Source organism: Fundulus heteroclitus, chromosome 24 (assembly GCF_011125445.2).
Source record: "Fundulus heteroclitus isolate FHET01 chromosome 24, MU-UCD_Fhet_4.1, whole genome shotgun sequence".
Classification (NCBI taxonomy): domain Eukaryota; kingdom Metazoa; phylum Chordata; class Actinopteri; order Cyprinodontiformes; family Fundulidae; genus Fundulus; species Fundulus heteroclitus.
The window spans coordinates 2,660,930-2,685,447 of NC_046384.1; the positions used below are offsets into that span (position 1 = coordinate 2,660,930).

The 24,518-nt window shown below is 40.5% G+C and overlaps 2 protein-coding genes and 1 long non-coding RNA gene across 3 annotated transcripts in view; 2 read left to right on the forward strand and 1 right to left on the reverse strand.

Annotated features, from left to right (window-relative positions):
• LOC105921678 (NLR family CARD domain-containing protein 3) overlaps window positions 1-24,518 on the forward strand; it is a 1,041,521-nt gene that overhangs the window by 488,498 nt on the left and 528,505 nt on the right. The window lies entirely within an intron of this gene.
• LOC118557884 lies at window positions 3,039-3,747 on the forward strand. The gene is made up of 3 exons (XR_004928074.1): window positions 3,039-3,077; window positions 3,176-3,294; window positions 3,405-3,747. It is a non-coding gene; the product is annotated as an uncharacterized LOC118557884 (long non-coding RNA).
• Window positions 19,914-22,920, reverse strand: LOC118557859. The gene is made up of 2 exons (XM_036128330.1): window positions 21,686-22,920; window positions 19,914-20,087 (listed from the first exon to the last, which is right to left on the reverse strand). Exons 1-2 carry the CDS (start codon window positions 22,650-22,652, stop codon window positions 20,005-20,007), a joined length of 1,050 nt encoding a protein of 349 aa, XP_035984223.1. The 5' UTR covers window positions 22,653-22,920; the 3' UTR covers window positions 19,914-20,004.

Genomic DNA, 24,518 nt, shown 5'->3' on the forward strand with positions numbered 1-24,518 from the left:
TGGATTTATGTTTCTAATAAAAAGACTTTTGGAGATTAGCGACAATCAAAGCAAGTTATATTTTTTTAGGATGTATGAAAATGAGCATAGAAGCTTTTACTTGTTGACGACATTTTAACTACTTTTTTAACTAATTATAATTACAACTGGAGTTTTAATGATTACTCCTTCATCACAAGCCAAAGAAAATATAGGGTTCGGGTGGTCTGGGTGATGAACAGTGTTGGTGCCAAACATGACGTCTTTGGCCGTTTGATCAGTTTCAGTCTCATCTGTTGACATTGTTGTAACATTATAAAGATCTAGTTGTTGATAAAGCATGTAATGTGTTTCAGTGTTGGCTGCAGATGTTAAAGAGGCTCCTGAAGAACAGAGTCCTGAGGGGGAGCAGCAGGAGTCAGAGCCCCTCCACATAAAGGAGGAACAGGAGGAACCCGGGGTCCATCAGGAAGGAGAGCAGCTCCTTGTGAAGGAGGAGACTGATAGCAGCTTTCCATTAACTGCTGCTCCTATCAACAGTAAGGATTGCTTTACTTTGTTTCTGTGTCCTGTGTTGCAGCTAAAGGCCAAAAATTATTGCATTCATTAGCATCCAATCAGACAAAACTATAGAGATTAATATGTGTCACTGTAGTTAAAATGTTATTGAAATGCAACACACAATAAGATGAATTTATGTAATAATGTAGGATATTTTATACATTGCCTGAAGCCACACTGTATACATCTAATTCTACCAGAAATATTGTAATTAGAGGCAAACGCATTGAACGAGGTGAGTAATTGTTTCAAGCTGTGTGGTAATCAGGTAATCATTTTAGTGGAACAGTTTCAGAAAGAAATGACAATGTTAAAACCTATATTTACATTATATTTATATTCCCTTTGTAATCCAGTTAGGACCCGATGGCATGTGTTATACATCTGCAGTGTGAAAACAGAGCAGGTCTCCTCTTTGCTCTGACTACATGCAAGTTTTTCAGGATGAGGCAGATGTCTGTACCTGTGAGGCAGCGCTGAGGGAAGTAGGGAGGGACTCACTGTAGCTTTAGCTGCTGTTCTGAGAGAATAACAATAGACCCACTCAGTTTTTGGTGGTCCTTTTAATATTAATGACGTCACTCTAAGTTTGTTTTTCTTTGATTTCTACATAAAAAACTTACTTTGTCCCCAGCCAATCAGTGAACAGCAGCATTTTAATGATTAGCAGGAGCAGTGAACTTTCATAATTTTTATTCAAGCAAAACTCGACAAAAAACCTCAACTGATTTTTACAGGATTGTCTTGTTGCAAACCTCAAACATGTACGAAACTGCATTGTTCACTGTATTTTGAAGTATGTTAAGTAAAGTTATATGTAATATAATATTCTAATGTATAAATTTAAAACACTTATTGAGCAAACTTTTATTTTCTGCAAACTATTTTATTATCTTCAGGCTGAACAGTGGCTCTGTGACCACTCCTACAGTGGTGCGAAAAAATCTCAATAAAATCCCAAAACAAAAAAATGTTGCCAATCTGGGGGTGTTTTACGCGTTGGGCTGGAAAATTAGATTGGGGTGGGTTAATTTTTCCACGTCATTTGGTGAGTTCTTAGAGAGAAATAATCAGAAAATTCTATCAAAATACTGTAGATGTCACGTTGTGGCAGAAAAGTAAAAACTACATAAAAAAAACCCGCCGTCTCATTGCACTCATTTTATTAACATATTTTTTAGAATAGACCAATTCACGTGTGACGTCACGAGCTACATCCACGCTACATCCGGGTCCCGCTGGTAGGCAAAAACAGTTTCCAAGGCTCCATCCCTTCAGGCTTTTGCTATATGGATCTGGCAATCTGATAACATCAACCATCAACTTACTCTTATAACGATCTTATGATACGTTATCTAAAGAACAAAAATACGTCGAGAACTCGTCAGTTTCTTTGTTTGCGTCCGCCATTGTGTTCGCCTCTTGCCTATCAGTCCGGTGCGCATGCGCGAAAAACGTGATCAAAACAATAACAATGAATTGGTCTATACCAGGGGCTAAAGTTCTCCATCGCTGGGGCGGATTTCCGTCATTTGGAAAATGAGCGCAAAAAGTTCCGTATTAGAGAGTTCAGTGTTGCAATGTTCACAGAAGCGCCGATGTCTTTTCTTCGTTGTTAGAACTTCCATCTTTCAACTGACTAGCTTCATAGGCACACCGGTCTTGTTTATATGATAGACGTGAGCTGTTCTCGCGAGTCCTTCCGTATAACGATGACCTCGTATGTGATTGGAGGAGCCTGACGAGCCTTCGACTCCTCGTCCAATCACGTGTGAGCTCATGGGCACGATACAGCAGTACTTGAGAGACCAGCATATAAGCAGACGTGTTTGTGTTACTATACTCAGAAAAACTTTATCTCCAGTTCCTGTGTTTGGATTTTGCTGGTACGTGATCAATGGCTGGACGACGTCTCATGTTCAACTCGCCTTCAACTCCTCTTTCAGCCAGTCCGGAGACTGACGAGAAGAAACTGCTGATTGCTATCAGTGAACTGTCTCGTCAGCTTACTCAACATACTGCCGACATGAATGAGCGGTTCACTCAACTGGAGAATTCGGTACACTCCAGGTTGCTGTCCATAGAGGACAAGATGGCGGCTCTGCAGTCGAACAACTGTGCGGGAGAGACAAACTCCAAGAAGAGAAGACGGGTGCACAATCCCAAGCTAGCGGTAAATATGTTCGGTGACTGCAATCTAAGCTAAAAGCAGCCTAACCTAAAACTACGGCTAATAGTAGCCTTGCAAGAACAAGCTTTATTCAAGTGTATTTTTTGTGATTCACAGGAAGCAGTACGCCGTCTTCACAACTCGGAGACAAATTGCAGGCGCTATGAACCGGAGCAAGGGTAAGATTTAAAGAATATGCTTTCATTCTGCGGTAAAAGGAAATGGATACATATAGATACCGATCATAACTGTACATTTTGTTTTCACAGACTAATCTCGCCTCATAATGAGGCGGTGACCTCCTATTTGCTCGGAGCAATAACTGCAAGTCCAGATTTACACAATGTTGATAAAGACGACATTGTGTGTAAGTGACTTGTTTTACTGTTTCTCCTTCCTTGTTTAATGTTACTGTGACTTACGTTTGATTTTTATTCATACCACTCTCATTTAATTGTTTTCCAGCCGCCTGTAAGACGTATTACGAGACGGTACGCAGGAGCTTCAGATATACGCAACCAGAGAACTCATTGCGGGCGGAAGCTGCCAAGAATTCAGCTCGGAGTCGAGCGAGAAGAAAGAGGGTAAGACTTTATTTGGTGACTATTTTTCAGGTGCATTGATAGATGTGTTGTGTCCATACGCAGTGCATCCCATCGCATAGTACTGATTCATTGTTTATTTTTTTTTACAGCTGCTGGAATCGAGACAGAGTGTGCTAGCGGATGACGAGGTGGAACTCTGGAAGTCCGCCACCGTAGACCTCATGTCTGACGAAGAAGATGGCGTCGTTGACGGGGTCTCTGGATGGATTGTACGGTCGCCGTCATTTCGTAGGCCAGATCTCTCTGAACTCTGTGTTAAGCTGCAGTCCCGATTAGAGGCGACGCCGAAGTACAGAGCCACGCACAGTAGGCGTCTGTACATCGGACCTGCCTCGGAGAGAATGCTGCCAGTTACCTCCAACCCCGAGGAGGCAAACGGACAGTTCACGGAGTTGTAGTTTTTGGATACGCATGTGTGGGCAGATCCTCGCGTTGTATATAGTTGTTTGTTTTAATAAAGCTCTTTCTTTGCATAAACATCTTCCTGGCAAATGTTAATTTCCTGTGTAAATTCATTCATGTCCTTGATATATATATATATATATATATATATATATATATATATATATATATATATATATATATATATATATATATATATATATATATATATATATATATATATATATATATATATATATATATGCATGCATGCATGCGCCAACCAATCACGAGCGATTTTACTTGTTTGAAAGTAGTGGTTCCATCCAATACTCAGTAAGAACATTCAAGCCTGGCCTGGCCACGTGTGGTTTTGCTGCCAATCAGGAGCGATTTTACTTATTTAAAAATAGTGGTTTCATCCAATACTGAGTAGGTTATTCAAGCCAGACCTGGCCAGCCGCGCGGGTTCGCTGCATTCATATGCTAATTAGGGCCATTAGTACAGCTGATCGCTCTCCACATACGTCATTGTCCGGTACCGACAATTTGTGGCACTGACAAACAGCGACAAGCGCGGGTTGTAAATTGCCGAAAATGAGGGAGATCTGCGGTAGTTTACGGGGACGAAAATCTCACTTTTCATGCAGTGTAATTAATCACTTCATTATTGACAATAATCTTGATGTTATGTTTTTAACAGGAGCATGGTTACATAAATTTAATGCAGCAGTTATTCTGATGGAGTAGACTTCTCCAAACTACAATTTTCTTTGTAAGAACAGACAGCAAAGGAAAGGTGGAGGAGTAGCAACATTGTTTAATGATTCACTAAAGTGTAAAAAGGTGTTTTTGGGAAAAATTCGACTCTTGAACATTTGGCTCTCCAGGTAAAGGGCCCGGTACGAACTATGTTTCTGAATGTTTACAGGCCTCCTAAGTCCACATCAAACTTTTTTAATGATTTTAGTGACCTGCTGTCTGTGATATGTGTTGACTATGACTGTTTAGTTATTGTGGGAGATTTCGACTTTAACGTTGACAACCCTGAAGACAGGGGTGCAAAAGAACTGTGTGACACACTTAGAAACTTTTATTTAACTCAATATGTTAAACAGCCAATGCCCAAACAGGGACATATTTTAGACTTGATCATCACTAAAGGTCTAAAGATTTCTAAGGTCAATGTAACAGATGTTACCCTATCTGATCATTTTTCTGTTACCTTTGAAAGCATCATTTCCAGTGACTCATTTAGCCAAAGGGACATTGTAAGAAAACGCACCTTTAAGGACAATGCCACAGAAACATTTATTCAAGCTTACTCTGCTACTTCAACCTTGGGCTGCAACTCAGTAGATGAACTAGTAGACATTAACTGCATTGCTCCAGTCAAAGTGAAGTTTTTTTCCGGGAAGAAAAAATCCCCATGGAGAAATGCTCCAGCAGTTAGAAGTGAAAAAAGGGAGTGTTGAAAAGCTGAACGCAGGTGGAGAAAGAATAGACTCCAGCTTCAGTCTGACATCTATAAAGAGAGACTTTACAGATATAACTTACAATTGAAAAATGCAAGAGAATCTTTTTTTTTTCTGAGATCATCAAGAAAAACATTAATAATGCTCGTGTCTTATTTGCCACAGTCGACAGGTTAACAAATCCTCCTGTGTCAGTGGCTTCCAAACTCCACTCCACCAGGGCCTGCACTGAATTTGCTAACTTCTTAACTGAGAAAATCCTAAAGATTAGAAGATCAGTTTTTACATCCAAATCAACTCCAGAACCAAAGCTGTATCCAACTGGAACTTATCTTGACAAAACGTACCAATTCAGCCAAATAAACTACAAAAGCTTACAGCAGATCATTCAGCAGCTAAGTTCCTCCTCCTGCTGTCTTGATGTTCTCCCCACAGCTTTCTTTAAAAAAGTTTTACCTGTCATAGCGTCTGATTTGACTCGGATAATAAACACGTCCCTTCTGTCAGGTGTTTTCCCCAGTCCCTAAAAACAGCAATTATCAAACCACTGCTGAAAAAGAACAATTTAGACAAACTTCTACTCCAGAACTACAGGCCCATCTCAAACCTCCTTTATCAGTAAGATTATTGAAAAAGCTGTGTTTCAACAATTAAACACCTTCTTAACAACGACCAGCCGCTTTGATGTTTTCCAGTCAGGTTTCCGTGCTCACCATAGTACAGAGACCGCCCTTATCAAGGTGTTTAATGACATCCATATAAATACAGACTGTGGAAGAACCACCGTGCTGGTTCTATTGGACCTCAGTGCAGCATTTGATACTGTCGATCACTCCATTCTGTTAGAACGTGTCGGCCTCTCTGGTACAGCTCTCAACTGGTTTAAATCCTACTTAAAGGACAGGGAATTTTTTGTATCAGTAGGTAACTTTACATCAGAGATGACAAAAATCACATGTGGGGTTCTCCAAGGGTCCATCCTGGGTCCCCTCCTTTTCAATATCTACATGCTCCCTCTTGCTTAGATAATAAAAAACAACAACATCAGCTACCATAACTATGCAGACGACACACAGCTCTACATCACCATGTCACCAGGTGACTATGAACCAGTTCAGGCACTGAGTAAATGTTTAGAAGAATTCAATGCCTGGATGTGCTAAAATTTTCTTAAATTGAATGAAAATAAAACAGAAGTGATAATATTTGGACCAATGGAGGAGAGATCAAAAGTTAGCACACAGCTTCAGTCGCTTCAGCTAAAACCCACTAATCAGGCCCGAAATCTGGGAGTAGTGATGGACTCAGACCTGAACCCCCAAAAGCATCTAAAGACAATTACAAGGTCGTCTTTTTATCACCTGGGGTCCGTTCTTCGTACGTTGCTTAAAACATCCGAGATCAAATGAGACATCCAAGATGATTTCATCCGGCTAATCCTGATCCGGCTAATTGGGTTCTTCGAACACACCTGTTGTTTACGATTAGTATGGCTGGATTGAGTTATCTGAGACAACTGCGCGTTCATGCGTTTGTTTAAAAGGGGAAATGTATCGATAGTAGAAACAATGATCAGCAGCGCCGCTATTGGCTGTTCAGCGTGGCCAAAGAACGCCCACAGTTTTTCTCCCAAGCAGAACAAGAGCTTTAAATGGAAGGTTATGCCGAATTTGTGTCATTAATTAAAACGAACACCTCAAAGTCTGCTAAAGCCAGGAGAGAGGGCTGGCAAAAGCATCAGACAAATTAATGCGTAAATACTGTCCATGGTAGATGTTTCTATCACTTTCTACAGTATGTATTTTTGCATTTTAATAATCTCATATTTACTTAGTTCTTTTATGTCAGAGCCTCCACGGGACCCACTAGAACATGGGGACAAGTAAAAGTGAAATACAAGAATATTCTACAAAATGGTAGCCTTTAATTATTATACTTTATTTTAAAAAGGCACTTGTTATGTCAAGAGATCCAAATTTCAGTGTCATTCCTTAGAGACTGGAAGTAAAGGACGCGTGCAAACTAGGAATTTTTCCAAAAAAAATTTGTATCCATAAAAAATTAAAATCTTCCTTTTCCAAGTCATCCACAGTTTACACGGTAAAACTGTATTGCTCCGTGGCTAGATAATCCATCCATAGTTTTTTCTAATACAATATACGGCTCGACAGGAAGCAAGCCTTTCAAAGTAAACTAAACTTCACAATAAAATAGCCTGAACAAATCTTCTTACTGAATAGGATAAAAATAAAAAGCAAACCATCATACAAATAACTTAAATATTTTAGATTTATGGCTCCAACATCGCTTTTTCCTCTCTAAAAGACACTGTTAACTGATGTGTTTGTCTGTTTATAACAGCCACCAAGAGAAATCTCTCTACAATTACACTGTCGCGCTGCGCTAAAGGATCCTGTCTATTGCGCAATACGTGATTAATTCGAGAAGCTCTGAAATTATTCTTGCACCTTCCGCAACAGGTTGCAGTCGTAAAAATGGACAACATGGCTACGACAGACTTCCCATCTCCTCCGCTTATACAGCCATGATCTAATCCTGTTTACATGAAATAAACCTGCTCTCGAGCAGGCTTAAGCTGGCGCACATGTTGCTATGACAACAAGTGCAGGATGTCTTTCGAAGAACCAAACGATCCAAGATCATGCCAAATCGTCAACAATGAAATCCTGCTAACTGAGTTAGCGACGTACGAAGAACGGACCCCTGAATGGCTTAGCACCTAAATACATCACAGACTTGTTATCAGTGTATCAACCCTCCATACCACTAAGGTCTTCTGGGTCCAGCCTGCTCTGCATACCTAGAACACAAACTAAACACTGAGAAGCAACATTTAGTTCCTATGCTCCACTGATCTGGAACAAACTTCCAGAAAACTGGTAAAGCGCTGAAAGCCTGAGTTCCTTTAAATCGAGATGAAAAACTAATTTGTTTAGGATTGCCTTCAACTGTTCTAGTTAACTGTATTACTGAAATATAATTAGTTTACTTTGTATTCCAACGGTTTTTACTTGTTTGCTTTACATTTTTATTTACCCATGTTCTATTTTGTTTTTGCATTTTATTCCTGCTTGCTTTTATTCTGTTTTATTTTCCTATATTTTAATAAAGTAAAGCACTGAAATGTGCTATATAAATAAATTTGCCTTGCCTTGCCTTCAGAGCTAATTCAGGGTTTCCTCGGGTTATTAAAAATTATTAACTCATTAAATGAAACTTTTTAAAATCAAGGCCATAATTGGCATTGTCATTAAATGTGATTATCTGTGGCATTAAAAATTCCTTTTTTTTCCCCTAAAAAAATACGTTCATAAAAACCGTTTCGTCAGATATATTATATCAGATATAAATGTTTGTGCGTGTTTGCGCGGAACCAAACACGCTGAACTGCTTCCGGTTAATCGTAAAGCCGTATGTTTTTATGATGTTCGGAAAAGAAGCTTGAGGTGGAGAAAGAGCTAGAGAATGGGAAAATGCAAATTTCAACACAAGTGGGTGGAAAACAAGAAATTTGGGACATGGCTGCAGCCTGTCGACGGTAAAGATGACCAAAGATTCTGCCGTGTTTGTAAAAAAAATTTAACTGCACGATGGGTGTCAATGCTTTACAATCTCACATTAAGTCGGACAGGCGGTGGTATAGTCCAGGGTATACGCGGGTATACGGCGCATACCCCCTTATTTTTCAGCCAACATTCTGTATACCAACTTGTGGAGCGATATTTGCCTTTTGATTGAGCGCGCAGTGAGACAGGTAATCAGTGTTTAATCACGCGCGCGTGTGCTCAAATCTGATAAACTCTTCTCAACTTACTATCTTCACGCTCAGTTCTGTGTCTACCCCTGCTCATTCCACGCTCAACACCAGCTGTGCGCTCACTCGACAGCACTCGTTACTTCAATAACTGTCCACCTCACCAGGCAATCACAGACAGGTTTCTATACATCCAATCAGAGTATGGCTTGCAAATACTGCATCCAGGTGGATTAAATCAAATGCTGCAGCTTTTGGCAGAAATTACTAAACATAACGGTGGAATTCAAGAAAAAACAACAACCAATATACAGTTTAATATTTTAGCCTAAAATATTTAGTCTAAAATAATTCCTTGAGTTACTAAGTGAGGTGTGAAAAATGTTTTTGTCTCTTTTCTTTCCAGCTTCTGGGAGGTGATGCAAAAGTTTCTTGCGATGATAATAATCTTCATTGTCATCATTAGGCTAAATATTTTAGACTAAAATGTGTAAACCCTAGTGATGAGCTAGGTCTAAAAGGGCAAACATTGAGAGTATACCCACTGCTCCAGGGACCACCACACCACTGCAGACAGCTACAGATCAGCTGCAAGGGCCAGACAACTGCTAACAATGTCAAGTTAATTTTATGTAACCAACGCAGTCACATCCGCAGTAGCTACCACAGCCAGCACAGCAGCAACTGGAGCAAGGTCTACCGCCACTAACGTTGGTAAATCAGACGGTCTTCGAACAACATTTGGATCCAATGAAACACTGCATGTGGAGGTGCTCTGGTGTCTGTTGATGGCATTAAAATTATTTCTAAGTGCATTAAAAGAGCATTAAAAAGCATTAAATTAGGGTTACTCCTATACTTCCTGTATACACCCTGTAATTACATTTTCTCCCATATTGTAGGGCTATCTAATACATAAGGCCCGTTTACACTACACTTTTTTAACCGAGCCGAGACCAGTCCGAGCTCGGTAACCGAGATAACTCTTGTGTGTAAATGGTCAGCAGACTGAACTGAACGGTGCTAAACATAACCGGACCGCACTACATGCAGACCAGTTCCTTGTGTGGTCATACTCCATTCAGACAAATTTTAGACATTCATAATAATACTAGCTCCCTTACCGTGCCGCACGGTTTCCAGAGATGATTCTGCTTAGCAGCGTGATGAACATCAGCGTCTGTCATTGTTTCCGGCGGCTGTAAATCCTTAGTAGATGTTCGTTTGTCTCATCCCCTTCCCAAAAGCCAAGTCTCTCAAGTAAATTCACCAATGGTTGCCTTCTTCCCCTGACTCTCTGCAAACACTGAAATATCACAATATCAAGCATAACATCCTGAATGTTACGGGCGCCGCCGTTTTGTTTTGCTTGGTAGTACCGCCTTCAATCCTAGGAGCGGTACTACCGCTCCTAGGATTGAGAGCGGCTCCATTACGCCCCCTATCACTAGGAGGCGAGGAGCAACCAAGGAACCGAGATAAGCCTGGTGTGTAAACGGTCGCCTCAGCTTGGTTAACTGATCCAAGCTCGGACTGGTCTGGGCATAGATCGGTTTAACAAGGGTAGTGTAAATGGGGCTATAATGTATCGATAAAGTAGCTAGTTGCTGGGGCACCTATTTTCGACGATGCTGTAACACAGACATAATCACATAATTTACAGCAAACAGTTAAACCCTGACTCTACCACATAAACAGAACACTGCGGGGGTTCAGTGCACACATGCCTTGAAATTGAAATACACGCGTTAGCAAAGAAATTCCATTCAATTCAATGTTATTTATATAGCGCCAATTCATGAGACATGTCATCTCAAGGCACTTTACAAAGTCAAATTCAATAAGATTATACAGATTGGGTCAGATTATACAGATTGGTCAAAAAATTTCCTATTTAAGGGAACCATTTCATTGTATCAAAGTCCAGACAAGCAGCATTACTCCTGAAAAAGCGTAGAGCCGCAGGGAGAGTAGTCTGCATTGTCCATGGCTTTGCAGCAATCCCTCATGCTGAGCAAGCATAAAGCGACAGTGGGAAGAAAAACTCCCCATTATCGGGAAGGAAAACCTCCAGCAGAACCAGGCTCAGTATGAACGGTCATCTGCCTCGACCGACTGGGGGTTACAGACGACAGAGCAGAGACACAACAAGAGAGACAAACAAGCACAGAAGCACAGTAATCTGTTCTATATTAGATGGTAATAGCGGGTGAGCTGTCTTCTCTGGATGATGTCACAGATAACAGAACGCCAGACCAGGTGTACCTACTATGAAGAAAAAGAGAGAGAACAAAAAGGTATAAGCAGAAATGATGACAAGCAATGAAAACAATTGAAGAACAGTAGAACTCTATAGAGTGAGAAAAATAGACCCTGATGTTGTCCAGTAGCCTAAGCCCATAGAAGCACAACCCCATAGGTAGGTCAGGGCAACATAAGCCCCTCTAGTTATAAGCTTTGTCAAAAAGGAAAGTTTTAAGATTAGTCTTAAAAGTAGACAGGGTGTCTGCCTCACGGACCAAAACTGGGAGTTGGTTCCACAGGAGAGGAGCCTGATAGCTAAAGGATCTGCCTCCCATTCTACTTTTAGAGACTCTAGGAACCACCAGCAGACCTGCAGTCTGAGAGCGAAGTGCTCTGTTAGGAACATACGGGGTAATCAGAGCTCTGATATATGATGGAGCTTGATTATTAAGGGCTTTATACGTTAGAAGAATTTTAAATTTTATTCTTGATTTAACAGGAAGCCGAGGAAGGGAAGCTAAAATTGGAGAAATATGATCCCGCTAGTTGATTTTCATCAGAACTCTTGCTGCAGCATTTTGAATCAGCTGAAGACTTTGAACTGCATTTTGTGGTCTTCCTGATAGCAAAAAATTACAATAGTCCAGCCTTGAAGTAACAAATGCATGGACTAGTTTTTCAGCATCACTCCTGGACAGAATGTTTCTAATTTTGACGATATTCCGGAGGTGAAAAAGGAAACTCTGGAAACCTGTTTAATATGGGATTTAAATGATCATGGTTTTTGAACAAAAAAAGTGCAGCCAATTAAAGGCTCCCTCTCTCATGCTTGTTGAGACGAGTCCAGGCACGCAAAGCTGTTGCGGGAAGAACTCTTTCCATCAAACTGTTTTATATGTACCGATCCACTGACGTGCTCCAAGCAGTCAAGGATGTACAGTGAGCCCTTTTTTGCCCTTCTGTGGGTGCCTTCTGGAGAAGAAATGGCTTTCAGAGCGACTAGCTTAACAAACGTGCTACTATTCCCCTGCTTTGTGCCACTGGCAGTAAGTGTGAGAAATGTAGGAATTTGTTACAAGAAATATAGGCGATTGGTACGCTTGACTATGGATAAAACTTTTGCAGACAGTCCCCGTGGCTCATGGAATATGCTAAGACCCGGCTGCAGATACAAACTAAAGGGAGACTTTCTATTTTTTCTAGGGTGCACACTTATTCAGGCAAAATTTTATATGCTCCAGGCTGAACAGTGGCTCTGTGATCACTCCTACAGTGCTACAAAAAAATCTCAATAAAATCCCAAAATAAAAAAGTGTTGCCAGTCTGGCTTATTTGGAACACGTTGGGCAGGGAAAATAGCATTGGATGTGTGGGCATTCTCAGATCGTTTGGTGAATTTTTATAAGGAATTAATCAGAAAATTACTGTAGTTATGTTGGACAGAATACTCAAAACTTCTACATTTAAATAAAATGACGTCTCCTTGCACTCAAATGACTACTGTGTTTTTCGGACTATAAAGAACACTTAAAGTCCTTAGATTTTCTCAAACATTTATGTTGCACCTTGTATCTGATTAAAGTTGTGCTTACTGACTGATCTTATGTGGTACAATATGCTCAAAAATCTGCTAAAATGTGTAAGCACGACTTTGGTTAGCAGCAAAGCCACTCCACTCAAAGGATAATTGGAGCGTTACCATACCTGATCAAACCCCTGAGCTGTCAACAAGACTGCCTGTATGTAATGTCTGAACTAGAAGTGCATTCATTTAAGGCAACCCACACCTGTAGTGTGCACTAGCAACAATAAACCAACTAAGTTAATTCAATATAGAAGTTACGTTTATTTTGGCCTTATGTTAGAAACATGTCAGTGTAGTCCAACTACTGTCCTCCCAACAGAGATGGATAGAGAACTGTGTACATGAAGGGACAGAGTGATATTACATACTTGGGAAAAATGTTCAATGCGCCGTATCTGTGGACATAGACACGTTATGCGCATAAGCCTAACATTTTGTTTTAAAGCATGGCTGGAAAAGGTCAATATCGTGTCATCAGTGCTTTAAGGTAAAAAAAAAAAGGTAGCTTTACAAATAACTGAGTTTTTGCAGGGGTTATAACAGTCATGTCATTTTTTTCTGTGTTTTACTGTTCTGAATGTTCTGTCAAAGTATTTAATATAGCAACATCACCTAAATATATCTTAAAGTGTGCTTCAGTTCAGGCTGAGGTCAAAATATTTTCTAATGTGTATCAATGTTTCCTGCAGATGTTAAGCAGAAGGTGATTGTTAAAGAAGAAGCTTCTTTAGACCACAGACCTTGTGCCGACATGCAAGACACAAAGCCCGCCTACATAAAGGAGGAACAGAAAGAAGTCTACATCAGTCTGCCAGGAGAGCAGCTCAATGGGAAGGAGGTGATTAATGCCATCAGGTTCTCTTTTTCTCTTCACAAAACCTTACTCTGTCACCAAGGAGAAAAAGATTAGGCATCGGAAAGACACTTTAATATCTGAATAAACTCAAACCTTAACCACCTTTTAATAGTAATGAGTAAATACTTGATAAATGCCATGTATTGTGGTAAATAAAATACAACATAGAGAATAGTAAAAATAATTCTACTATTCTCACTTTCTAATGTGCATAATGTGTTTCAATGTTTCCTGCAGATGTTAAGCAGAAGCTGATTGTTAAAGAAGCTTGTTTAGACCACGGACCTCCTGCTGACCTGCATGACCCAAAGCCCCCCCACATCAAGGAGGAACAGGAGGGAGTCTACATCAGTCTGCCAGGAGAGCAGCTCAATGGGAAGGAGGTGATTAATGCCATCAGGTTTCCAGTTGCTGCTCCTCCCATAAAGAGTCTGGATGATGAACACTCTCTGCTGCTCTCACAGCTTTATCCAGACAAAACTAAAGGCAGAGAGCTTCCAGAAGAGAATGATGGAGAAGAATCCATCAGAATAGGAGATTATGGAGATGCTTCCATTTCTTTAGAAACTGAAGACACTGAGAAGGATGAAGAAGACAGTGATGTAGAACACCCTCTCTCTGAGCTAAAACACTTATCAGAATCTGGATATAAGAAATGTTCTACAAAGAAAAAAAATGTGGAGTCATATAGGAAAGACCGCACACGAGTGAAGCTTAGCTGCAAAGTCTGTGGCAAAACATTTATTAGAAAATCTGCCTTAAACATACACATGAGAATCCATACAGGAGAGAAGCCTTTCTGTTGTGATCTATGTGGAAAAAGATTTAACCAAATCTCAACTTTAAAAACACACATGAGAATCCACACAGGAGAGAAGCCTTTCGGTTGTGATCTATGTGGAAAAAACTTTAGCCAAAGAGGAGTTTTAAACACACACATGAGAATCCATACAGGACAGAAACCTTTTTGTTGTGATCTATGTGGTCAAACATTTATCCAAAAATCACAATTAAACACACACATGAGAGGCCACACAGGACAGAAGCCCTTTTGTTGTGTTCTGTGTGCAAAAAGATTTAGCGAAAAATCTTATTTAATGACACACATAAAAATCCATACAGGACAGAAGCCTTTCAGTTGTGATCTATGTGGACATAGCTTTAGACAAAAATATTGTTTAAAGACACACATGAGAATCCATACAGGACAGAAGCCTTTTTGTTGTGATCTATGTGGAAAAAGATGTAGCCGAAAATTTGGTTTAGAGACACACATGAGAATCCATACAGGACAGAAGCCTTTCTGTTGTGATATACTGTATGTGGAAAAAGGTTTAGCCGAAAATCTTATTTTAACAAACACATGAGAATCCATACAGGAGAGAAGCCTTTCTGTTGTGATCTATGTGGACAAAGCTTCAGCCAAAAATCTGATTTAAACAGACACATGAAAACCATGCAATGCAAGTGTAACCGAGGATAGACAACCATCTTTCAGTCTAATTTATTAATTAGTCCGAGGCCAATTAATAACTACAATTCTTTTGAACATCTAACCCTCAGTTTCCCTCATCCAAATTGCAAGGCAATAAAACCTTTTCTGTTTGTTGTTTTGTATCGTCCACCCGGCCCTTACACTCAGTTTTTGGATCAGTTGTCAGACTTCTTATCTGATTTGGTGTTAAACACTGACAAGGTTATTATAGTGGGTGATTTTAACATTCATGTTGACACTGAATGTGATAACCTTAGCGTAGCCTTTAAAACTATCCTAGATTCAATTGGTTTTGCTCAAAATGTGCATAAACCGATGCACTCTTGGCTCCATACTTTCGACCTTGTGCTGGCATATGGCATTGATTGTGAAGAATTAACAGTATTTCCTCACAGTCCTATCCTATCTGATCATTTTTTCAAAACATTTGAGTTTAATCTGAGTTCTCCACCCCCAAAAGAGGGTTCCATCATAGTAGATCTTTATCGGAGAATGCTGTATCAAACTTTAGAGTGTGTCCCCCTTTTAATATCTTCAAAATTGTAGAAATGCCCTGGAGATGGCAGCAATGTTGTTTTTTTTCATTCACAAATGATTTCTTTGTTAATGGTGTGACTTCCTCATTGCGTTCTGCATTAGACAATGTAGCTCCCTTGAAAAAGAAGGTGATAATTCACCGGAAGCTGGCTCCCTGGTTTAATTCAGAGCTGCGTTCCTTGAATCACAATGTTGGGAAATTGGAGAGAAAATGGCGCTCTACACACCAGGAGGAATCCTACCTGATCTGGAAAGACAGTCTATTGTTGTATAAAAAGACCCTTCGCAGAGTTAGAGCAGCATATTTTTCATCATTAATTGAGAATAAAAATAATCCTAGATTTCTCTTCAGTACAGTTGCCAAACTTACTCAATCACAGCTCCGTTGATCCATCCATTCCCTTATATCTTAGCAGTAATGATTTTATGGGATTCTTTATAAACAAAATTGATTCCATTAAAAATAAAAGAATTGCCATCCTCCCAAACATGAATACATCATCCTCAGTAAGTGAGGCAGTGCTGGAGGAATCTTTAGAACCTGCGCAGTGTTTGAACTGTTTTGAAGCAGTAGAGCTTTCTGAGCTATCTAAAATGTTAGCTTCATCTTAACCTTCTACCTGCATGTTAGACCCAACCCCAACCAAGTTGTTGAAGGAGATATTCCCTTTGATCGGTGGCTCTATTTTAGACATGATTAATCTATCCTTAGTAAATGGATATGTACCTCAGGCTTTTAAAGTAGCTGTTATTAAACCTTTACTTAAGAAACCTTCTCTTCATCTAGATGAGTTAGTAAATTACAGACCTATATCTAATCATCTTTTCCTATCTAAAATTCTTGAGAAAGTAGTCGCTAATCAACTTTGTGAACTCATCAGAGCTTATCATAGCACTGAAACGGCTCTGGTGAAGGTCACTAATGATATTCTCATGGCCTCAGATAATGGACTTGTGCATGTACTTGTCCTGTTAGATCTCAATGCTGCATTTGATACAGTTGATTACAATATTCTCATACAAAGACTTGAGCCTACTGTAGGGATTAAGGGGAAAGCATTAGGCTGGTTTAAATCTTATCTGTTGGACAGATTCCAGTTTTTTATGTTAATAATAAATCTTCAAACTCTAGGGTCACTTGTGGAGTACCACAGGGTTCAGTTCTTGGACAAATTCTCTTTACTATATATATGCTTCCGATTGGCAAAATTATCAGACAACATGGGATTAATTTCCACTGTTATGCTGATGACACTCAGCTATATTTATTCATAAATCCTGATGAATCCAATCAATTACTTCAACTACAGGCATCTCTTGATGACATCAAAAGCTGGATGACTTTTAAATTTCCTGCATTTAAATTCTGACAAGACAGAAGTTATAATCTTTGGACCAGATGAGTCCTCAAAAAATACAATAAAACTTCTTAACCAATTACTTAATCTGGATGGTATTAACTTGGCCTCTGGTAATAAAGTAATATATCTAGGTGTTATTTTTGACCAAGACATGTCATTTAAATCCCATATTAAACAGGTTTCCAGAGTTTCCTGTTTTCACCTCCGGAATATTGCCAAAATTAGAAACATTCTGTCCAGAGGTGATGCTGAAAAACTAGTCCATGCATTTGTTACTTTAAGGCAGGACTATTGTAATTCTTTACTATCAGGAAGTCCACAAAATGCAGTTCAAAGTCTTCAGCTGATCCAAAATGCTGCACCAAGAGTTCTGATGAAAATCAACAAGCGGGATCATATTTCTCCAATTTTAGCTTCCCTTCTTTAGCTTCCTTTTAAATCAACAATAGAATTTAAAGTTCTTCCTCTAACGTAAAAGCCCTTAACAATCAAGCTCCATCATATATCAGAGCTCTGTATGTTCCTAATAGAGCACTTCACTCTCAAGCTGCAGGTCTGCTGGTGGTTCCTAGAGTACTAAAAGTAGAAAGGGAGGCAGATCCTTTAGCTATCAGGCTCCTCTCCTGTGGAACTGTGAGGGACCGGACTCAAACGAGGACAAAAAAATGTTCAGAGTAGGAAAGAATTCAATTTAATTCTCCCAAAAATAGTAAACAAAACAAAAACTTAACGTAAGAATAAATCAAAGGATAAATAACAAATTTGGGCCCAAGTTAACTGAGGTCAACTGAACTCTAACTCAACACAAACAAAACTGACCTTACAACAAAGAACACAAGGCTGCTTAAATAGGGATGGAGTAACCCAAGTCTACCACATGAGGGAGGCACAACATTACAAAAGAACAAATAAATACAAAACTAACTAAAACATTCTATGAAACAAATAAAGCAAAACTAACTCTTATTTAGCAGAAACAATAATAGATGAATATTTAAGTGACAAAATTAACTAATTAACAACTTGAAACAAGTCTCCCCTGTCAGTCTTTCAAACAAACAAATGGTATGATCCAGGTTTCCTCCTCCAGCTGGTTTGTATCAGCAGCACCTCAAACAAAAAACAAGTTTAAATAAACCATTCAGACAGTCATTAACCAAAGTGTGCACCCATTAGAAAATACCTGTCTAAATGAAATAACTCAAACTGTAATATAATATAAAGAAAGAAAGAATACTAACACGATGTGGTGGTGGGAGGATCATCCACCACACACTCCCCCTCCTCTGAAGGCTCGCTGGCACAGCGGGACAAGTAGTCAGCAGTAATGTTCTGCCTGCCAGGGATGTGATGCACCTCAAACTTGTAGGGCTGCATGGCAAGGTACCAGCGGGTTATTCGACTATTAGTGTCCTTCATTTTCTCCAGCCATTTTAAAGCTTTGTGGTCAGTTTCCAGTACGAACTGTCGTCCCAAGAGATAATAGCGCAGTGAGTCCAATGCCCACTTTATAGCCAGACATTCTTTCTCTATTGTGGAATAACGTGTTTCTCTAGGGAAAAGTTTACGGCTGATGAAGGCGATTGGATGACGTTCATTTGGAGAACCCTGAAGGAGCACAGCACCAAGACCTTTATCAGATGCATCGGTTTGTAAGATAAACTCCTGCTGGAAATCAGGGCAATGGAGCACAGGATCTTTACTTAAGGCCTGCTGAATATCTCTGAACGCTTGCTTAGCTTCTTCAGACCACTGTAGAATGTTTGGGCCCCGAAGACTGGTCATGTCTGTGAGAAGAGAAGCTCTAGCAGAGTAATTAGGGATAAAGCGGTGATACCAACCAGACATACCCAAGAAGGATTTAAGCCGTTTCCTTGTCTGAGGAAGGGGGCAGGACTGGATGGCTTCGATCTTTTTAATTTGTGGTTTCACCAATCCTCCTCTGATGACAAAACCCAGATACTCTGTTTCCCTCTTTGCTATGGCACACTTGGCTGGATTTACTGTCAATCCTGCTTTCTGGAGACACTCAAAGATTACTTGTAGATGCTGCAGGTGTTCATCCCAGTCTTGGCTGTAAACAATGATGTCATCCATATATGCAGAGGCGAAATGTGAGAGACCATTTAGTACCTTATCCATTAGGCGTTGGAATGTGGCAGGTGCCCCGTGCAGTCCAAATGGCATCACTCTGAATTGGTAAAGGCCCCCTGGTGTTCTGAAAGCCGTCAGCTCTTTGGACCTGGGGGAGAGCGGTACTTGCCAATATCCTTTGGAAAGGTCAATGGTGGTGAGATTTTTTGCTTTGCCTAGCCTTTCAACAAGATCATCGATTCGTGGTGTTGGATAAGAATCAAATTTTGAGACTGAATTTAAATAGCGGAAGTCAATGCAAAACCTTAATGTTCCATCCTTTTTAGGGACAAGAACAATTGGATTGCACCACTCGCTCTGTGATGTCTCAATAATCCCAAGGGAAAGCATTAACTCCACTTCCTTTTTAAGTGGTTCGAGAAGTCTCTCAGGTATGCGATAGCTCAGTCGTTTTGGAGCAGCATCCTCCTTTAAGGTAATGTCATGCGTTATCACATCTGTGCAACCTGGATTCTCCTGGAACACACTCAATGGACAAACAGTCCTCACCTCTGACTGTTGTTCTTCCGCCAGATGATCCAAACTGGGCTTGGAGGCTGATTGAACAGGAAAATATTGCACCTCAGGTTCTTCATCATCTACACTCCGGATGTAAAAGGAGGCAGGTTTCTCTTGGCCCCGGGACACCCACTGTTTCAGCAGGTTCACATGGAGAATGCGAGCAGAGCGACTTTTACCTGGAACAGAGACTTTGTATGTTGTTGGTCCCAGTTTTTCCAGTACCTCATAAGGTCCTTGCCACTTGGCCAGTAGCTTGCTCTCTTCTGAAGGCAGCATAACAAGCACTTTTTGGCCTGGCTCGAACCCTCTCTCCCGGGCTGCAGAGTCATACCAGGTCTTCTGTTTGCGTTGCGAAGTCTTCATGTGCTCCTGGGCCAGGATTGTCATCTTCTCCAACTTCTCCCTCATCTGGAGCACATAAGAGACAACATTTACAGGTTCTTTGTTAGTTCGTCCCCCCTCCCATAGTTCTTTTAGAACAGTCAGGGGTCCCCTCACTTCATGGCCAAATAATAACTCAAAGGGAGAAAACCCAGTGGAGGCCTGGGGAACCTCTCTGTATGCAAACAGAATGTATGGGAGCCATTGGTCCCAGTCAGAGCCCGTTTCACTCACAAATTTCCGTAGCATTTGTTTAAGTGTTTGATTAAACCGTTCAGTGAGGCCATCTGTTTGTGGATGATACGGTGTTGTTCTCAATCCTTTAATTCCCAGCAACTGATACACATCTTTAAGCAGCTTGGACATGAAGTTGGTGCCCTGGTCAGTAAGTATTTCCTGAGGAAAACCAACTCTGGAAAAAAATTCCACTAAACAGAATGCAACCTTCTTTGCCTTGATAACTTTCAAGGGGAAAACCTCTGGATATTTAGTGGTGTAATCCACAATGACCAGCATAAACCGGTTACCGGTTTTACTCCTTTCAACCGGGCCCACTATGTCCATACCCAAGCGTTGAAATGGTGTGCTCAGAACTGGAAGAGGTTGGAGAGGAGCCTTGCCGGGGAGTCTAACTGAGGTCATCTGGCATTCTGGACAGCTCCTGCAAAACTGCACAACATCTTTACGCAAGCCAGGCCAGAAAAAACAGCGCTTTATATGGGCTAAAGTCTTATGCTTCCCCAGGTGGCCAGCCCAGGGAATTGAATGGCCCAACTTCAAAACAGTTTCCCTAACTGCTTTGGGAACCACAAGCTGTTTCAGTGGCCCATTTTGTCTGTAAAGAAGGTCATTTTGAATGACAAAATCATTTTTATTGACTTTGGCTTCTTTAAAACATCTCACAAGACTTGAATCCTGGTGCTGCAACTCCAACATATTGCCAGGGATTTTAAAGTCTTCGAGTACCTCAGGCTCTGGTACATCAGAAGGAACAACCACAGTCCCTTGAAACTTTTCCCTTCTCCGTAGTCTTTTGCATTTCGCCTCTTTAGTGTCCTCTGTGAAGAACTCCACATTGTGAAATGGTAAAGTACTGAGATCAGAAACAATTTCCTCAGATTGCTTGGCTTGGGCCCGAGTTAGAGCAACATTACACTGAGGAGAATTGAATAGGTCAATAAGCACCGGAAGGTCATTACCAAGAATCACTGGAAATGGCAAGTTATCTACTACCCCAACATTAAGCAGGTAAGTTTGCCCTTGTATAACCAAATAAACATTGGCTGTTGGATATTGTTTTTTGTCTCCATGGACGCAGCAGATTGGAATGGTCTCACTGGTGCAAACAAACTGGGGTGAGATGTACCTGCTCTGGACCAAAGTCTGTGTACTCCCTGTATCAATCAGGGCCCTCAGTGCCTGACCGTTGAGCTCCACAGCGATCTCCATTAATTGATTTATTGCTCCAACCTTTTGATTCTCTTTCCTGGGCACAAAACACATCTGGGATAACTTGGCATTTTGAGGACACATGGGTTTAGTATGACCTTCCTGTCCACATAAGTAACAAGTGGTTTTTTTCCAATGAACTTTTGAGCCAAATCTCTCTTTTACAGGTAGCTTACCCACAGCTGAAACTGGTTGGGTTGAAGATTGTTGGCGGCTATCCTTTTTCCAGCTTTGAAAAGCCCACGAGTTCTTCCTCCTCGCAGCCACAAACACATCAGCCAGTTCAGCAGCCTCCTTTGCAGTCTTTGGATTATGTTCTTTTATCCAAATCTGAAGTTCTGGTGACAACATTCTTAGATATTGTTCAAGAATCATTATTTCATTGATTTGTTCAACAGTTTTACCATTAGGTTGCACCCACTTGACATACAGCTCCTTCAGCCTTATGTAGAGCTCCTTGGGAGTTTCTTCTGGCTCCACCTGAAGCAAGCGGAATCTTTGCCTGTAGGTTTCACTGTTAATGTCATATTTCTGCAACACAGCTAGTTTAACTTGATCATAGTTCATGGACAAATCAACATCCATGTGCACAAAGGCACTTCTAGCTTTGCCTGTTAGCAGAGGTATTAAATGGAAAGCCCAGTCAGTTCTCGGCCACCTGCAGGCAGAAGCTATTCTTTCAAAAGTAATGAGAAAATGTTCAATGTCATCTTCTTCACTCAATTTTTGTAACTTAGGTGCATGAGAAACGTATGACTGTGAATATAGGTCACCTGATTGACTGTGTTGAGGTGAAGCTGCCACTCCAGGATCTGGTGGTTGTGTAGGCCGGACTGGTGAGGTCTGTGGAGCAGCGGGAGTGGTCTCAGGTTGGCTCTCCCTTTTAAACAATCTAAACTGTTGTTCTAGTTCCTCAAACTTCTGTTGTTGCTTAGCATTTTCTTTGGTCCAGTGATCCTCTTTGGCCTTCTGATGTCCAATGTGGGCTCTGAGAAGGTTGGCCAAGTCTGCTATTGTTGGTTCACTCCTTTCCTCTTCCATGTCAAACACTCCACCAACAGCTCCACCTTCCTCAACAGCCTCTCTTTCATCCAGCTCAGAACTGGGTCCTCCTCTTGTCCGTCCTCTTCCCCTTCCAGGCATTTTGGAAACTTTTCTTCTCAGAGAAAAAAAATGATCCCACTCCTGACACCAACTGTGAGGGACCGGACTCAAACAAGGACAAAAAAATGTTCAGAGTAGGAAAGAATTCAATTTAATTCTCCCAAAAATAGTAAACAAAACAAAAACTTAACGTAAGAATAAATCAAAGGATAAATAACAAATTTGGGCCCAAGTTAACTGAGGTCAACTGAACTCTAACTCAACACAAACAAAACTGACCTTACAACAAAGAACACAAGGCTGCTTAAATAGGGAGGGAGTAACCCAAGTCTACCACATGAGGGAGGCACAACATTACAAAAGAACAAATAAATACAAAACTAACTAAAACATTCTATGAAACAAATAAAGCAAAACTAACTCTTATTTAGCAGAAACAATAATAGATGAATATTTAAGTGACAAAATTAACTAATTAACAACTTGAAACAAGTCTCCCCTGTCAGTCTTTCAAACAAACAAATGGTATGATCCAGGTTTCCTCCTCCAGCTGGTTTGTATCAGCAGCAGCTCAAACAAAAAACAAGTTTAAATAAACCATTCAGACAGTCATTAACCAAAGTGTGCACCCATTAGAAAATACCTGTCTAAATGAAATAACTCAAACTGTAATATAATATAAAGAAAGAAAGAATACTAACACGATGTGGTGGTGGGAGGATCATCCACCACAGGAACCAACTCCCAGTTTTGGTCTGTGAGGCAGACACCCCGTCTACTTTTAAGACTAGGCTTAAAACTTTCCTTTTTGACAAAGCTTATAGTTAAGAGTGGCTTATGTTACCCTGAGCTACCTCTATAATTATGCTGCTAAAGCCTTAGGCTACTGGAGGACACCAGGGTCTATTCTTCTCACTCTGCTGAGTTCTAATGTTCTCCAGTCTACTGTTCTCAAGTTTGCATGACTATTGTCATTTCAGCTTTAAGTTTTTGTTCTCTCTTTTTTTTCTTCATAGTGGGTACACCTGGTCTGGTGTTGTATTAGCTGTGGTATCATCCAGGGAAGACAGCTCACCCGCTACTACCATCTAATGTAGAACAGATTACTGGATCAATGTGTGCTTCTGTGCTTGTTTATCTGTCTTGTTGTGTCTCTGCTCTGTCTTCTGTAACCCCCAGTCTGTCGAGGCAATTGACCGTTCATACTGAGCCCAGTTCTGCTGGAGGTTTTCTTTCCCATTAATGGGGAGTTTTTCTTAATGCTGTCGCTTCATGCTTGCTCAGTACGAGGGATTGCTGCAAAGCCATGGACAATACAGACAACTTTCCCTGTGGCTCTATGCTTCTTCAGGAGGGAATGCTGCTTGTCAAGACTTTGATGCAATCAACTAGTTCACTTATATTGGAATTTTTCTTTGACCAATGTGGATAATTTGACCCAATCTGTTAAATCTGATTGATTTTGACTTTGTAAAGTGCCTTGAGATGACATGTTTCATGAATAGGCGCTATATAAATAAAATTGAATTATATTCCTTGGTCCCTTTTTTTTTATATCAGTCACCTAAACGCACCACAAGACACAGCCTTGAGTCTAACCAATCATAGAGCTCGAGCGCATTTCATAAGCTGAGGTGAGTTCCCCAATCAGTAGTGTGAGGGGGAAGCCAGCTGTTGGTCAAAAGATGGCGAGCTACTACCAGGAACAGAACCTGCTCCTATACATCCTCATCCTGTGGGTCTGGAAGGAGGCTGCTGCAGCTTTGCTCACCCCCTCCACTCTCATTTACACATAAACAGATGTCCATTTGCTTGGATTATGCTTGGATTATTTGCATCCTACAAATCACTCTTTATTTGGATGTAATGTTCATCTTTTATCTTTGAGTACTCCTTAATTTGTTG

What these genes read in the sequence shown, in the direction of transcription:
- LOC118557859 (XM_036128330.1), bottom strand. Translation starts at nt 22,652, where the DNA reads ATGCCTGGAAGGGGAAGAGGACGGACAAGAGGAGGACCCAGTTCTGAG. An exon ending in CCAACCAGTTTCAGCTGTGG is followed by an intron (nt 20,088 to 21,685) that starts GTAAGCTACCTG and finishes TATGTGCTCCAG; the next exon opens with ATGAGGGAGAAGTTGGAGAA.